Raw genomic sequence first — 17242 nt, forward strand, 5'->3', positions numbered from 1 at the left:
TGACTTCGTTCACGCTGGCACGGCGACCCCGCCCTGCGGGACCAGGGGTCTTTCTAGGGATGGGGTCGTGACAGGGCTGTGGATGACGGCTGAATGGGTCTTAAAGCGGTATCATTCCCTCTTCCCTGCTCTCTCCTCTCCGACTGGCGATCTCTGGGTGCCTGGCAGGGGGAATTGGACACCGAAGCCTGTGGGGGCCCGAGGGCATCCCACCTGTCCAGCCCCGCCTCCTCCGGAGCTTGGGGCCACCCAGGGCCTCGGGCCTGCCTAAGAGCCAGTCCTGACCCCCGCCGGGCCGTCCAATCGCCTCTCGCGGATTTCCCTCCGCTGGCGCGCGGCGGCGCCGGCGCGTGGGGGCTCGCGCGCGGGCTCGGGCGGCGCGAGCCCCCGCGCGCCGGGGAGCGGCGCATGCGCGGGCATCCTGCGAGCCCGCTGAGGCGAGCCGAACCGCGGCGGCGCCGGGAGCCGAGCAGCGAAGCTGTGAGGGACGAAGCGGCGGCGCGAGAGCGGCGGGGACGGACAGGTGGCGAGCCCTCACCCGCGCCGACCGGGACTGCCGGGCCGCCCGCGGAGCCTCACGGTCCGGACGTGGCGGCGGCGGCATCCCGGACGGCCTGTGAGGGATGCGCCGCCCACTGCCCCGCGCCGCCTGACCTCCCCCGCCTCGGCTCGCGGTGCGCCACAGCCGGGCCCGCAGCCGTCCCCGCCGCGCTGTCGCCCGGCCGCCGCGCCCACGGGGCCGCGCCCGGCCCGGCCATGTGGACCCCCACAGAGGAAGAGAAATACGGCGTAGGTAGGTGAGGCTCGGGCCTGGCCGCGGCGGGGGTTCGGGGGGACGCGCCCGTGCTCTCGGCCTCGTGCGGGCCCCGCCTCGACTCGCGCCCGCGCGCCCCCCGCCACGGCCCGCCGGCTGCGCGGCCTCGGCGCGAGGTGTGCGCGGGGTGGGGGCGGTGCGGGCGCGAGGCGCGGGGGTGGGAGCGGGTCTCTAGGCGCGCGGAGGGCGGCAGGGGGCGCTGGCAGCGCGGCCTCGGCAGGTGCGGCCGGCGGGAGGGGCGGGCAGGGCCCCGGTGGCCTCCCGAGGCTTCTGGTGCGGGGCACAGGGCAGTTTTACCCAAGAAGCTAATTTCTGGGAATCTGTTTTCTCTGCTCTCGAACCTCAGTTTTAATGAGTTTCTGCCCCTGAGTTGATGAGCCGGATGACTGTTTATTTTTGGACTGAACCTTACGGGAAGAAAAAAGGGATAAAATACGTTGACATCATTTTCTCTATTCAGAATTTTGCAGACATTTGACTGGAAATGTTTGATCCGTTTTAGTTTGTTTTGCTTCAATATTAGAAAGAGTAATTACGTTACAATAGGAAGTGTTCTTGCACATGCCCCAGTATTTAGTGTATATTATGGTCATGGTTTTGTTAGGAAACAGATGAATCCGTTTTTAGATGAGACCGTTATTCCTCTTAAAATTCCCTTTTTAAAAAATCTGTTACAAGTGTTAAACTCCAGAAGCTAAATAATTCTTACAGTGTTGAATTATTTTGAAAAGAATGTTCGATAATTTAAGGGCTTGAACATTAGTTTTACTTTTACAGTGTTAGTGTTTCGTGGTGATTATGCAAGAGAGTTGAGCCACATTGCATTATTGTAAGTCACCTGTCATCTTATTCAGTTAGATAGAAAAATGAGTGTACAGGTTTTCCCCCCTGAAGTTTTAATGGAGAATTTTAGATAGTGAAATCTGTCTGAACATAGACTTTTGTTTTCCATATTTTCTGCAGCTCAATGAAGGTTTAGTTCACAGTTCACTACAAAGTAACTTTTTAAACTGTCAGTGGTAACAAACATCTAGGGATCCCATCAGGCAAATTATGTAGAAATTGAATTATTTAAATTTAAGGACCTGCAGAGAGCTCTGTGCTGGTAGAAAATCTTGTTTTGAAAGGTAACTTTCTGAAGTTTTTAATTTGTTATGCTCTAAGGGCACGATGGGACTTCCCTGGTGTCTCAGTGGTAAAGAATCTGCCTGCCAGTGTAGGAGACATGGGTTTGACCCCTGGGTCAGGAAGATTCCCTGGAGAAGGAAATGGCAACTGACACCGCTATTCTTGCTTGGGAAATCCCATGGACAGAGGAGCCTGGTGGGCTACAGTTCATGGGGTTGCAAGAGTCAGACCCAGCTTAGTGACTAAATGACAAGTGCACGTTGATACAGGCTAGGATGGAAGTGATCAAAGGAGCCCTAGTGCTAGAGTCTATTGAGATGGGACTGGGAAATGATGTGAAAGCTAGGATTCACCTCTGGGAATGTTTTGTCCTTTCTCTTGGAGCATTCCCTAAATACTAAATATATTCTGTGACATGAAGAGTTGGTGGTGTATCTTTCCCATAATTTGCTCTCAGACCTGCTTAATTAGAAAAACAAATAATTGATGTGAAAGTGGTCAACTGTCCACTGGCAGCTAAGTAGTAATTTCTGGGTAGGAACCTCTGAGTAGCGGAGTTGGCAGATTTCTGAGTCCTGTCTTCTCTTTACTGGTGTTGTGGGCAAATTATTTAACATCATTCTTAATGTGTAAGTTGGGGATAATATTTACCTACAGGGTTGTGAAAATCAAATGAGAGCCTACCGAGTGCTTAATAAATGTTAATTTCTTCTTTTCCCTTTAGTACAGTACTTAGAGTAATAACTGCACTTGGCATATCCTCAGGTGTGTTGGTTCTGAGACGGAGACAGTGCAAGGTCATCAAGATAGGCATATGTGAATCTCAAAGCACTATGATTTGGTGTGTGATTTACTCAGGAAGATGGGAGGAAATTTCTGCATTTCTGGGACTGTGGGTTTAGCTTTAGAAAAGTTTTTCCCTGTGGAGGGGTACAGCATTGGGCACAGGATACGACTTAAATGCTTGTTATATGAGAGAGACAGTTATTCTGAAGAGATTAGCAGTTGTAATTTCGTGTAGTTTATTTGTCCTTTCTGCCAAAGAAACTTCCTTCCTATTTCTCTCACAGCTTTCTTTTACTATCCCTTCCTCAGCTGTGGTCTGAAAGTTCCTGTGTGAATTGTTCAAAACCCAGAATACATTTTTTTTCATAGGCATATTTGGGTTACACTTCTTGGCCTTTTCATAAAAGCCAGTTCAGTCTATGAAGTAGCCTAAACATTATAGTTAGAAAAACAGTCAGTTAAAATTGGAGTGTTAGCTGCATTGGTTAATTGCTAGCCTGAGAATCTGTTATCATTAATTCCTATGAGAAAACGTTTTGCATTTCAACTTTGATTTTTACGAGCAGATTGGAGCACACATTTCTATTCTCTGCTTGCTCATCCACAATTCTTATAGCAAGGAGGGAGAACTTAGACATTCTTCCCACCAATTTGGATAAGTTGCTTAGATATTGGTGAGGGAAGGAGTCCCCTGTTGGAGCAGTGCCAAGGAGTCTCTCCCACTGCAGCTGTTCATCTGTATTTGACCTCGATAAGGTTTTTGAGATCCTGTAGCAATACCTTAATGCCTTTAAAATCTTTTATGATATACAAATTCTGTACAGGTTGTAACATTTTCAAATCATTTGATTTATTCGCTAGGGACTAAGTGATGTCTGAACTTCTCTTTTCCATTGTAATGTTCTGTGATTGAGTTTAGAGGGAGGGGCGGATACTACCCTTTTTTTTTCCCCCAGGATAGTTAAAGATGTCTATCAGTTTTCACAAGAAATAGCCAGACAAAAACGATCATTACAGTTGCAAGCCATAATAGAAACATGATTAACCTGACAATATAAAATAATTACATGCAGTTTGGGGGGTTAAGTAGAGTCATGTGGCAAGTGGAAGTGCATACATGCATATGTTTTCATCTGCCCAGTCTTTTGGTTGGTGCATTTACAGTTAAGGTAATTATCCATATGTATGATCCTATTACCATTTTCTTAATTGTTTTGAGTTTATTTTGTGTAGGTCTTCTCCTTCTCTTGTGTTTCCTACCTAGAGAAGTTTCTTTATCCTTTGTTGTGAAGGTGATTTGGTGGTGGTGAATTCCCATAACTTTTGCTTGTCTGGGAAGCTTTTGGTTTCTCCATCAGATCTGAATGAGAGTCTTGTTGGGTAGAGTATTCTTGGCTGTAGTTTCTTCCCTTTCATCACTTTAAGTATATTGTGCCTTTCCCTTCTGGCTTGTAGAAGAAACTACCCTTTTTTGAAGATCAGTGATGGGCCGGTCAGTGTGCTGGGGGTGACAGTCCTAAGGTTGTTTTCATTATACAGATGATGAAGTTGGATCTCAGAGAATGTCAGTCCTTTTTGTCCTTCAGCAATTGAATATTCCTGTTAATTTTCTTCTCGTCAGTGGGTAATGTTTTGTCATATACTTGACTCTTTTACTGCCATTCTCTAGTATTACAAGGAACTGTTCTTTACTGAACCCTTATAACCTGTGTTCTAACTCCTTAGGTCTTTCTCCCTTTTAGAGATTCTCTGCTTTCCAGTTCTGTTGCCATAAATAACTTGGAAAGCCTTGCATCTTTTCATTCTTAATTTTACCTTTTCAGGAAGCTTCCTATTCTAAAGTGCATTAGGTGAGAAAAAATCCAACCATTTTTGTGAAATACCTGTCTTTTCCCATCTTGATTGCATCCAAACTACCAAATATAGAAACCAAAGAGCAAGCAAATATTTTTCTCACCCTTTAACAGCAGCAGCAGCAGTGAACACCACCAATAGATGAAATAAGAGTTTGTAATTAAACTCCTAGAATAGAATAGCAGGTTTGAATATATGTGTTTTAGTTTGGCCACTGAGAAGTGGTAGCTCCATCATAAGTCGTCTTTTTTATTCTACTGCATGAGGTAAATTTTGTAATAATTTAGAGTGATTACTGCTTATTTTTTAATCCTCACTTAGCAGTCTATGAAAAAAATTTCCTCATTACTGACCAGAATACCACTATTTTAGTTTTGTGATGTCATATTTATTTCTTTTCTTATTTAAAAACAATGCATATTTTCTGCCTTATTTTTACCTGATTTCTTTCTGTTTGATTTCCCCCAGATAGAAGAAAAAAAAATAAACTTAAAAAAAGCCCTAAATCTTTAAAAGAAATTTAACTTCTAATGAGCCTGTGGTGCAGAGGCATGCGAAGGTAGGCAGGGACTAGGTCTATGAAACCAGATCTAAAAGAATCAGTGTTCCCAGAATTTGACTAAATCTGTTGGTAAATGAACTGCAACTCAGTGAAACAGTGTGAGGGCATTGGGCTCTTTAGTTACTTGCCTCATAAGGGAGTCCTATCCTTTGAAGCCTCTGAAAGGGCCCCATACCTCTCAGAGGTAAAGACATCCACCAGAAGTAGAGAAGACATCATATACCCGGGACTTAATTTTGTTCTGAAAAGTAGGGATGTGCTTGATGTTTTATGGTCAGGGGTTTAGTGTTTACAGGGAAACTTCCATGTCATAATCCTGCCTGAGCCTGACACCATAATATCACCTGTCCCCACTTTTTTTAAACAGATGATAAAGAAACTTTAACAGAAAGAAATTAAGTGACCAAAGATACTTAAGCCAGTGAAGTGCTGATTTGAGATTTATACCTAGGACTTTGGGATTCTGATCCACAGCTGCTTTTGTTATACCATGTTACCTCTGAAAAGAATTTGTCAGCAGTGTGTGTGTCTGGCTCAAAAGATAAAGGCTTCCAGACTTAAATTGGATAGTTATATTTAAGAAAATTTATTTATATACTAGGCATTTTTATGAGACTGCATAGTATTGATTGTTCTGCTCCTGAATATAATGATTTGCATTGCCGATGGGAACAGACTGAAGGCATGACAATTCAGAAGGCAGGTTTTTAACAGCCCTGAGGAGTATATTGGGTACTATTACCCTCTTTTTTTAAAAAAAATTTTTTTTATATTGGAGCACAGTTAATTAACAATGTTGTGTTAGTTTCAGGTGTACAACAAAGTGATTCAGTTATACACACTTTTTCAAATTCTTTCCCCCATTAGATTGTTACAGAATATTAAGCACAGTTCCCTATGCTCTAAGTAGGTCCTTGTTGGATTATCCATTTTAAGAATAGCAGTGTGTTTAAAAGTATATGTCAGTCTCAAACTTCCCAACTATCCCTCCCCATCACCTCCCCCCGCCAACCGTAAGTTCCTTCTCTAAGTCTGTGAGTCTGTTTCTGTTTTGTAAATAAGTTCATTTGTATCATTTAAAAAAATTCTCCATATAAATGATATCATGATATTTTCCTTTCTCTGTCTGTCTTCACTCAGAATGAGTCTCTAGGTCCATCCATATTGCTGTGGATGGAATTGTTTTATTCTTTTTAATGGCTGGGTAATATTCCATTGTATATATGTATCACATCTTCTTTATCCATTCTTCTGTCAGTGAACATTTAAGTTGTTTCCATGTCTTGGCTATTGTAAGCAGTGCTGCAGTGAATGTTGGGATGCGTTTATCTTTTCAGACCATATTTTTCTCTGGGTATATGCCCAGGAGTAACTACTGTCCTCTTTTTAAAGGCATTTTTAGTAGGGAAGAAAATCGTTGATTTCGGCAAACATTTATTGAATGCCTCCTTAAATCAAGATGGCTTTGTTTTGATCTGCCATTCTGTAAAGTAAGCAGGAAATAATCAGCAGGAAATTATCAACATTTTAACAGAAAAGTCAATATGGAACAATATTTTATAGACTATACAAATGTTACGGCCAATTTTATCATGCAGTGTTATGAGAGAATGTGCTTTAGAAATAAAAAGCTTAATTGTAAATGACACATTTTCTGTCATTTTTAGACACATTCTGAAGCATGATGTCTCAAAAGAATGGTCATTGAAGTTGAAAGTACTTTATATTCATACCATATTTTGCACTGGTGCTGAATTTCAATTTTTAATGGTTTGTATTATGAATCTTTTTTGAATTATTGCATCTTTATTCTTGATGAGAAGAATGATCTGAGTTTATTCCCAGTGTGTAAGCATTATTGGATATGCTATATTAGGACTTTAATTGCAATGTTATACTTTTACCATAATGAACAAATCTGTTTATTATGATTATGCTCTAAAGGCTCTTACATACCCCCTCTTGACAGATTTTGTATAGAAAAGCAAGATTTTTTTTTCACATAAAGGTTCTGGGAACTTTAAAATTTTTTACAGAAGTACACTGCCAAATTATTTTAGCTGTGGCCCAAGTACGTGAGTTGACTTGCTATATCACACATTAGGACACTCTAGTAAAAATAATGACTATGTTGGGAACTGTCGTTCAGAAACTTTCTGTTTTTCCACTTATCTATGATGGGAATAAAATCCCAACCTCCTGCTTCCATCTGTTTCTCCCTCTCTTTTCAGAACTCATTCATGAGCTGTTGTCAGTTGATGAATGAGAACAAAAATTGATGGAAGAATTACTGCATGATAAATGAAGGACTTTATAGTACAGACTTGGTATCATACTTTGACTTTTCTTCAAATACATCTAGTGACAGTGCCCTCACCAGTTTTTGAGATGGCCAATTTTATTGTTAGCTGTGATGAGAAAATTCTTCCTTGTTGAATAGACTCCTTGTAATTTCTTATAAGTTTGTGTTCTGTGTCTACATATAAACAACTTCCATCATAGCCCTTCAGTTATTCATAAAATTTTAGAATTGTGAGGCATCTTAAATCTGATCTGGTTTGAGGCTCCAGGGATAATAAATAAGACCAATGGAAGAGCTAAGTGTTTACTCTGTGCCTAGCACTTGCATGTTATGGCTCAAATTTGCTTTTTCAGCTGCATTTGCTGACTTGCTTGTACTTTACACTTTAGCCAAACTGAACTTTCCCCAAGTTCTTCTGTCTGGACTTAATTACACCATTGCTGCCATGTGCCAGTACGAGTTGTGCCACCTAGTAAACCCTTCTTGTTAATTGCTGCTTCATGTCTTTGTTCATATGATTCTTTCTACATGCGGTACCTGCTCCCAACCCCATCTTTGTCTCAGATTCTTTCCTGTCTGTAAAGGCTTCTATCATATATTACTGTCTTTGTACATCTTTTTCTAGACCCTTGACCATACCCCTGTCTTTCTCCAACCAGATAGATTTTATTCTTTTAAGTTCTGTGATACTTCATATCTTGTAGTGATATATTTAATTTATCCTCTTCCATTAGATTAATGTCCTTCTAACTTTTGACTATGATCTACAATAAACACATTTAAAATATTACGTCTTATGTGTATATGTTTACACTATACACACACATGAAAAAATTAGAAGTTTCATGATATAGTACTTTGTAGAGTGTACTCTGGAGTTTCTGTTCATTTCTATTTCCATTAAAAAACATGGATGGCAACTCAGTTGATATTGTGACCCATGTTTAAAAACTCTGCTTTAGGTTGTAAACTCTTAAAAGTAGGGATTGTGCTGGACTTCCCTGGCAGTCCATTGGTTAAGACTCTGTGCTTCCAGTGCATTTCATGGGGCACGGGTTTGATCCCTGGTCGGGACTCTTAAGAGCTAAAACAGTTTGAATAGAATCAGAACTTCAACTCTGGTTCTTTTGATTCCACATATTGTGATCTCTAATTAAATACAAATTTCCCCCCATGTTTAGTTGATTTAAAGATCTGTAAAATGAAAATACAAGTACTGTATTTACTGAAAAAATTCACATATAAATGGACCTGCACAGTTTAAACCCATGTGTTACAGGGTCAACTGTATCTTTGTGTTCTTGACAGACATTACTCAGTACCAGGCATGCAGAAGGTTTCATATACGTATTTGTAGGATTGAATTGGATGTTTTTTGTTAATGTGGTATAAAACCTGATATTTGGAGACTTTTCATCTGCCATTTCACACTAATTACTCTCATTGGTTTCATAACAGCTAAGTTCTAGATTTTATTTCATATGAATTGAAGTCAAGTTAGATCTCTTGCATCCTGAACGTGTGTTATTGATAATAGACATGAATGTAAAACTTTAGTTTCATTTTAAAAAGATTTTACATTTATTTTCATTACATTTCATTGAGGGAGAGCATATTTGGCTCATCTCATTGGCCCTAAGTTGAAGAGTAGGCTCCCTGTATTTGGCTTATTAGTACAACTTGTCAAGTCTTTTTTTGTAGCTTGAGTTTGTCATCCCACCTGTTGTTATCTTTTCCTTGAACTTTTTTACTTACACAATTGATAAACCTGTTTTCTGACTTTTTCCAAGTGAGCTGATAAAAATGTTGAACAGAATAGGGGAAAAAAATTTATGTGTCCAGTTTATAAAGGAGTAGATTTTGCTTTGTTGTGTTTTGAATGCAGATTATTTGGGTGACTTGTCGAACATTTCTTGGCAGTGCCAGCTGTGCCTGTGCCGCCTGTGAACCTGATAGTGTTTGGGGTTAGGTGGCTTCCTGGCCAGACTGTGGCTTATGGCCTAGGAGGGAGGATGCTGCTAAGAGGTGTGTGTGGCCTTTCTTTTAAGTGTGGGAAATGACAGAGATACATTAGCATTAAAAAGATCCTAAGCCTGTTTTCATCTTCATGAACAGGAGGAAGGGAGGCACCAAGCCCTTCTTGTTTGTTTCTGTTGTTCTTTCCACATCCCGACACTTTAGATACGCTGGACAGCTCACCCTTTTCCAGACAAACCTAAAACTTTCCTACCTCTGTCACTTTGCTCAGTTCTTATAATATGACAAGAATGCAGCGACTACCTTTCTCTGCCTGAGGAATGCCCCCTTAAAAAGCTGAAATGTCACCTCTTCTTTGATGCCTTCCCCAGCTCTGCCCAGTAATAAGCACTACTTCTTGCTCCTGCAGCAGTTGGTACCAACCTCTAGTTATGGCACGTATCCTTTTAGATCATGCTTAATTGCATCTCTTTGCCTCGAGGGATTGAGCTTCTCAAGGACAAGGAATTTTGTCTTCATGTTTTGTAACCCCAGGACCTAGCACATAGTGAGGGATCAATAAATGCTTAATTAGGAATCCAGCTTAGTGAAGAGTTTTATTTTGCTTTGTTGATCCTGATAGTATTTTAAAAGGCTGTAAGTCTAATAATATTTACTTATTAGAAATTTGTGACATCATGAATACAATTTTTTTTTTCTCAGCTCTTCTCCTTCTTGAACCTGTTAGGAAGGTTTACTGCCTGTGGCTGAGTTTAGATGACTGATTTTTGGGTGGAAGCCTGTAGGATTCCAGTGTGAATCCATCTCACCTAGAGTTTCACAGTTATCCCGGCAGTGATTCAGAAAACTTGTAGCAGATAATTGGGATGCAGTTTGGACTAATGCCAACAATATGTCTTTCATCTGACACCTCTGAGGAAGCTGTGTTTTAGATGAGTGACTTTTCCATAGAACTCAAGGTTAAACCTTTAAAAATACCAAGAAAAGATTTCTGTTGGAGTTTAATATAAAAAATAATATGTTCTGTTCTTTCCTGTATTGTGAATTCAATATGTTGAATACATTTGAGCTTTTTCTGTATAATATTTCCACTCTCACTACATAAGATACATGTTTATTATAGACATGTTAGTAAATACAGAAAAATACACAAAAAAGAAAATAAGGATGATATCTTACTTTTAAGATATGCTATTATTTTCAGACATAACCCCTCAAAACATGCTGGCATATCTTTCCAGTCTTTTTTTCTGATGCAAGCATTTAAAATAAATTTAGGGCTGTACTGTTTATATTATCATAGAAGTCTTTTATTTTTTAAAACACAAGTAATTTATATTTTGGCGGGGCTGCATGGCATGTGGAATCTTAGTTCCACAACCAGGGATCGAACCTGTGCCTGCTGCAGTGGAAGCGTGGAGTTTTAACCAGTGGACCACCAGGAAGTTCCGACAGTCTTTTATTTAAAATCTGTTCTACTACAAACCTTCTCTTATATCTGGAATGCCACTGTTTTGATGACTGCTGTTCCATCAGGCACTGTGTTAGGTACTGTGATTTGTCTAATCTCCTACTTCTGAGCGGTTGGTTGTTAGAAATTAACTATCACCAGAACAGTAAGAGCACTTGCTTCTCTGCACCCTCAGCAGTATAGAGCATCATTTTCTCCACAGATTTGCATCTTCAGAAATTTCAAAGTTGATACAGGCTTGGTGGAATAAATTCTGAAGCATTACAAAACTAGTCTTCTGTAACTACCATTTCAACTTCTTGGGCATCAATTGTTTAACTGGACTTTCTGACTATTGGATGTTGTTAATGCAAACAAGGCATTATAACAGTAATGGAGTGATGCTTGTTTGCTTTCTTACTGAAATCCCAAGGAAAATCATTAATTCCAGTCAGTGGTTCGCTCGTTTGTTTATTACTTTTCTCATCTGGCTGTGATGCTCTCTGGGAATTTGGGGGTGGTGGTGTTGGTGGTGGGAATATGGGTTTCCCAGGTGGTGCTGGTGGTAAAGAATGCACCTGCCAGTGCAGGAGATGCAAGGGCGTGGTTTTGGTCCCTGGGTCAGGAAGATCCCCTGGAGTAGGAAATGGCAACCCACTCCAGTATTCTTGCCTGGAAAATTCCATGGACAGAGGAGCCTGGCAGGCTACAGTCCATGGGGTCGCAGAGAGTTGGACACGACTGAGCATGCACAGAGAGGAACAGACAAGGGTGGATTGGGAATATGTGAGACTCCGTCAGCTTGGTGTCAGCGACTTGAAATGATAGTTTTGTTTTGATATTCTTTCTAACTCTCTTCATCTCTGTTCTCTGTAGCTACTTCGAGTATTATTCTTTATCTTTTCCTATTTGCCAGCCTCTCTGCCCTTTACTTCTTTCCCTAGTCATGCATTTTCAAGCTAAACCTGAATTGAACTTGTGCATGGGAAACTGGGTAATCAACTCTGTGAAAGACAGAAGTGGCTCCTTTGCTTTCCTTTGGAGTGAGATTTAGTGCCTTTATGAAAACCTTAGGGCTGCTAAAAGATCTAACTCCTGGCCAAGGCTGCGCTCCGTGGGAACAGCTGACTTTGGACCAGAGGCAGTGAGCTGGGCGTGGTAGAGTCGCGTGCAGGTTTGGTCTATGCAGGGGCAGTCTCCCCTCTGGACAGCTGCATGTAGGTAAGACATCTGGTCCTGTGACAGCCATCTTGTCATCATGAGGAGAACCAGGAGGCAGGAGGGGTTGTTTACTGTTGTTGTTTTTATTGGCGTGTAGCTGCTCTGCACTGCTGTGCCGGTTTCTGTTGTACAGCGAGGTGGATCAGCCGTGTGTACGCCTGGATCCCCTCTGCTGTGAATTTCCTTCCCCTTTAGGCCGTCACAGAGCCCCGAGTAGACTTCCCTGGGTGTGTAGTACACTCTCATTAGCTGTTTTATACATAGGAGTGTATGTAAGACAGTTCCAGTCTCCCAGTTACCCATTCTTTATTGACAGACTCTTGGGTTGTTTCTGTCTTTTACTATTGTGAATGATGCTGTAATGAGCATTTGCCATCCAAGTACCTGTTTGACTACCTGTTTTTAAATCCTTTGGAAGTACTTAGTATTTGGTAATTCTGTGTTTAGTTATTTCGAGGAACCACCCATACTGTTTTCTGTATTGCCTGTACCATTTTTACTTTCCCATCAGCAATGCACAAGGATTCCAGTCTCTTTACATCCTTGCTAATACTTGTTATTTTTTTTTTTAAAAAAAGCTTTTTATAAATGGATATCCAAATGGGTGTAAAGTGGTATTTCACTGTGGTTTCGATTTGCATTTTCCCTAGTAATTAGTGAAGTTGAGCATCTTTTCATGTGTTTATTGGCCATTTGTGTATTGTTTTTGGAGGAATGTCTACTCAGTACTTTGCCCATTTAAAACATTTTATTTTTAGCTGTGCTGGTTCTTTGTTGCTGTGCATGAACTTTCTCTAACTGTGGCAGGCGGGGGCTCCTGATCACAGTGGCTTCTCGTTGTGGAGCACAAACTCCCAGTGCTCAGGCTTCAGTAGTTGTGGCACATGGGCTTAGTTGTCCAATGGCAAGTGGGATTTCCCCAGACTAGGGATCAAACTTGTGTCCCTTGCATTGGCACATGAATTCTTAACCACTGGGCCATCAAGGAAGCCCCTAGAGTGGTTCTTAAATATACTTTAACTTCGGGATGTTTCTTCTGGATGGTCCCCAATTTTCACTTCATAGAGAGTATGTAGTTTAAAATAAACTCCAACATTGAGAGAAAGGAACTCATGCAATTCTTGTAGACTGGTGAAAGCCTTTCAAACATATTTAAATGAAGATATAAGTTGATAGAAATTATTAAACAATTTGGCTCTGAAAATAGGGTTTGAAATTATTTTCAGTTGTGATTAGAAGGTGGAGGATAAAGATGATACTGAGATTACATGTTACAGAGATTGGCAAGATGGTATCAACTATAGTTTGTTGCAGGAACTACAAAAGGGAAAAGAAAGTTAAACTTTGTTTCTTGACAGGAGTGGCAGAGGAGGTTTTCTGAGGTAATGAAAAACAGGTAGTAACATGAAATTCAAAATACAAGTCTAATTGGAAAGTGCAGATACTTCAAATGGATTATTTTATTGATTTAGTAGACATTTATAGAAGATCTGGTATGTACTAGCCTCTGGGGACACAAAGAGTCGGACACGACTGAGCGACTGAACTGAACTGAACTGAGGCTCTGGGGAACAATGAAGGAAGACTATACAGATCTACCTACTTTCAAGACCTTTAATCTAGATGATTGTGAAAATTAGATTAGGGAAGTTTTATGAAGTTAGTAGTTAAAACAATGCAAGTAGACAAAGAATTTTTAGCTAAGAATTATATATTTATGGAACTTTAGATCTAGAAGGGACTGTAATGTAACACAGTGTTCTTATTTTTCAGATGGCAGAGGTCAGAGGCATATGGTAACTTACTCAAAGTTATACAGTTTGGCTATTTGGGTCTTGAATTCAGATACTGATTCCCTAAAAAGGCTTAAAAAAAAAACAACAACTGTATCATTGAATCTTGTGTAAAACCACCAGAAGATAGGAATTAGTCTAGAAATATTTATTGAATACCTGCACTGTGGAAAATTTAATGGAGTAAACAAACACACTCTAGTTCTTGAGGAATCTTTTTTAAAAAATTGACCTATAGTTGATTTATAATGTGTTAACTGCTGCTATACAGCAAAGTGATTCAGTTATATATATATTATTACTATATATTATATATAAAATTATATATATATTCTTTTAAAAAGTATATCTTTCCATTATGGTTTATCATAAGATACTGAATCCAGTTCCCTGTGCCGTATAGCAGGACCTTGCCGTCTGTCCATTCTGCGTATGAAAGTTTACATCCGCTGACTCTAGCCTCCCACTTCATCCCGTCCCTAACCCTCTCCCCCTTGGCAACCCCCAGTTTGTTCTCTATGTCCATAATTCTGTTTGTTTCATAGATAGGCTCATTTGTGTCCTATTTTAGATTCCACATATAAGTGATATCACATGGTATTTGTCTTTCTCTTTTGGACTTTGTTTAGTATGGTAGTTTCTAGGTTCATCCGTGTAGCTGCAAATGGCATTCTTTTATTCTTTTTATGGCTGAGTAATATTCCGTTGTGTATATGTACCATGTCTTCTTTATCCACTCATCTGTCGATGGACATTTAGATTGTTTCCATATCTTGGCTGTTATGAATAGCGCTGCTGAGAACATAGGGGTGCATGTATCTTTTTACATTATGGTTTTGTCTGGGCCTATGCCCAGAAGTGAGATTGCTGGATCATACGGTAATTCTATTTTTAGTTTTCTGAGAAACTGCGGGGATTCTTTCAATTATAATTATTAGAAATCCATCTCAAACTGAAGCAGAAAGGAGAATTTACTGGGTCATATAACTAAAAAAGGTGTGAGTGGATCTGACCTCAGGAGACTGGGATCAGGGCCTCAACATGTCAGGATATCTCTGTTTCCATTTTACATTTTGGCAGATGCTTATGTCTTGAATTATTTTCTGCAGTCATTAACTTCAAAAAATTTACTGTTTTCACTTTGGGGACCATAGCTCCTGGCACCTCTGGGGTTACATCTTTACAATTCATGATGGAATAGGGAAGAGTTAGTTCCTGTTGGAAAGATTCAGGGAGTGAATGGCGTGGCCCGGTCTATTTTACATGCCTACTTGGAGGTGGTGGAGAGGGTCTGACTGATAGCCCCACTGAAATCACATCGAGTGGGACAGTTTCTGTAAAGCCTGAGAGTTAGGAATGCTGGGCATACCGAACAGTGAAGTGATAGGGCTACTTGATGCACATATACACAAAGCTACAATTAGGGTCAGTCGTGTGATAGAAGTAGAATGTGCCAGAGGACTTCAAGGCCTGGAGGATTCCTTTCCAAGAGTGCAAAAACAGTCTTGATGTGTGGATAGGATTTTTGTCAGTGAAGAGAAAGCAGGAGAGAGGATCCAGGCAGTAGGAAGCAGTGAGGTATGAAAGGGAGACTTGTGCAAGGTTATGTACTAGAGACTCGTTTTGGAGAACAGTGACTAGACCAAGTCTTATTCATTGGGAGGAGACTGAGAGGGCAGGTTTGGCTTAGAGTGTCAAGGGCCTTGGGTGTAAGGAGGAATATGGGTTTTATTCTGTGGGCAGTAGGGAGCCAATGAAACATTTTGATCAAGGGAAAAAGCAATTTTAGGAATGGAAATGGAGGAGCATAAGAGTGATTTTAGATTCAGGAGAAAGAGATAAAAGAATAGTAGAATTTATTTTCACAGGAACTAGTCACTATTGTTCCTCACATGGAAAATCTGTAAGGATTGTGAACAAATCACTTAACTACCTTCTGTTTTCCTCTTCAGTAAAATAAATGCAATGTACTAATCTTTACTAACTCTAGATTAGAGTTTATGTATAGTTTCAATAAGAAAATATTGTGTTATAGTAGGCATTATTGCTTTATAAATGACTTACTAACTTTGCTACATATGAGAGTATTTTTCTCTGTGGTATTTGGAGATTGTAAGTTGGAAATAGATTATTGATTGAGGAAATGATCTTTACATTTTTATTAGCTCATAAAGTAAATGGAACTAAATACCTTGGGTTGCATTTTCTTTTGAATTCTTTAATTAGGTAAATGAGAGAAACAGGTTCTAAAACTGAAGTATGGTGCTACATGTTAATGTTTTTTTCTTCTAATCATATACATATGTATATATATATATATATTTTTAATTACTAAGAATTCTCAAAACTGCCTGTGTAACTGAGGTTTTTGACACCTGAGCTCTAAATCAGTGCTGGAGCTGCAGTGTGTGCACTGCTTGTGCTCCTGAGTCGCAAATTCTTGGAGAGAAAGCTGTAACTCCCCTGTCTGTGCATGCGTGCATGCTCAGTAGCTCGGTCATATCCGACTCTGGGACCCTATGGACTGTAACCCGCCAGGCACCTCTGTCCATGGGATTCTCCAGGCCAGAATACTGGAGTGGGTTGCCATGCCCTCCTTCAGGGGATCTTCCCTACCCAGGAATCAAACTCGTGTCTCCTGCATTGTAGGTGGATTCTTTACCACCGAGACACTGGGGGAGCCTGCCTCTGTTTGTGTCTCTCCTAATAACTCACTGTCTCTTTGACCAGGATGGGAGACTGACTCCTTGCTGTCCTCTTCCATCTGTCCTTCATCCCTCTACTCTTAGCTTCCCCATTTGTCACTCTGCAAGCTACCTTTTTAAAATCTTTATTCTTCTCCTGTCTCACCAGACATTACCTGCTCTCTTCCCCACCTCATGACTGAATCTTGTTTGGGACTCAGTTGAGATATCTAGCTTATCTCTTATATTAAAGCATGTTCACCCCCTTAAAATTTTCTCTTTGCCTATAGTGTTTTTGAAGCATGTTTTAAAAAGATGGTCTCTAACTTGAAGTGCTCTTAGCTAGAAATACAGAAAGATCACCCAATAGTTCTTAATTTGTAAGTAGCTGGTTTTCATTTAAAAGTGGAGACTCACTGCTTAATTTGCTTTACATGGCAGCTACTTTATAGGCTGTGTATGTTAATCTTTAAAAATTACTTGTTGATAATTTTGATGAGATAAAATGGAATAGTCTCTTTAAATTTCTAGCTCAAAGAATTTTGTTTGTAGAATAAATTTTAGTGTGTTGTTAAAAATTTAAAAATAAAAGGGAAGACTCAGAATTCTGTTCTGATGGCTAGTGTTTGTACTAAAAGATTTAGCAATGATGATTTCTTTTATTTCAAGTA

At 40.3% G+C, this 17242-nt stretch overlaps 1 protein-coding gene across 8 annotated transcripts in view; it reads left to right on the top strand.

Annotated features, from left to right (window-relative positions):
• Positions 1–386: 386 nt before the first annotated feature.
• Positions 387–17242, top strand: part of DOCK3 (dedicator of cytokinesis 3) — a 288068-nt gene continuing 271212 nt past the window's right edge. For all 8 annotated transcript variants that reach the window (XR_006264627.1, XM_043443221.1, XM_043443227.1 and 5 more), the window contains exon 1: positions 387–793. Coding sequence is in view for 7 of the 8 variants with exons in the window: in XM_043443221.1 (XP_043299156.1) it covers positions 409–793 (385 nt within the window). In the remaining variant the exon portion in view is untranslated. The remainder of the gene's footprint in view (positions 794–17242) is intronic.

This window comes from Cervus canadensis, chromosome 22 (genome assembly GCF_019320065.1).
Source record: "Cervus canadensis isolate Bull #8, Minnesota chromosome 22, ASM1932006v1, whole genome shotgun sequence".
In the NCBI taxonomy this organism is placed as follows: domain Eukaryota; kingdom Metazoa; phylum Chordata; class Mammalia; order Artiodactyla; family Cervidae; genus Cervus; species Cervus canadensis.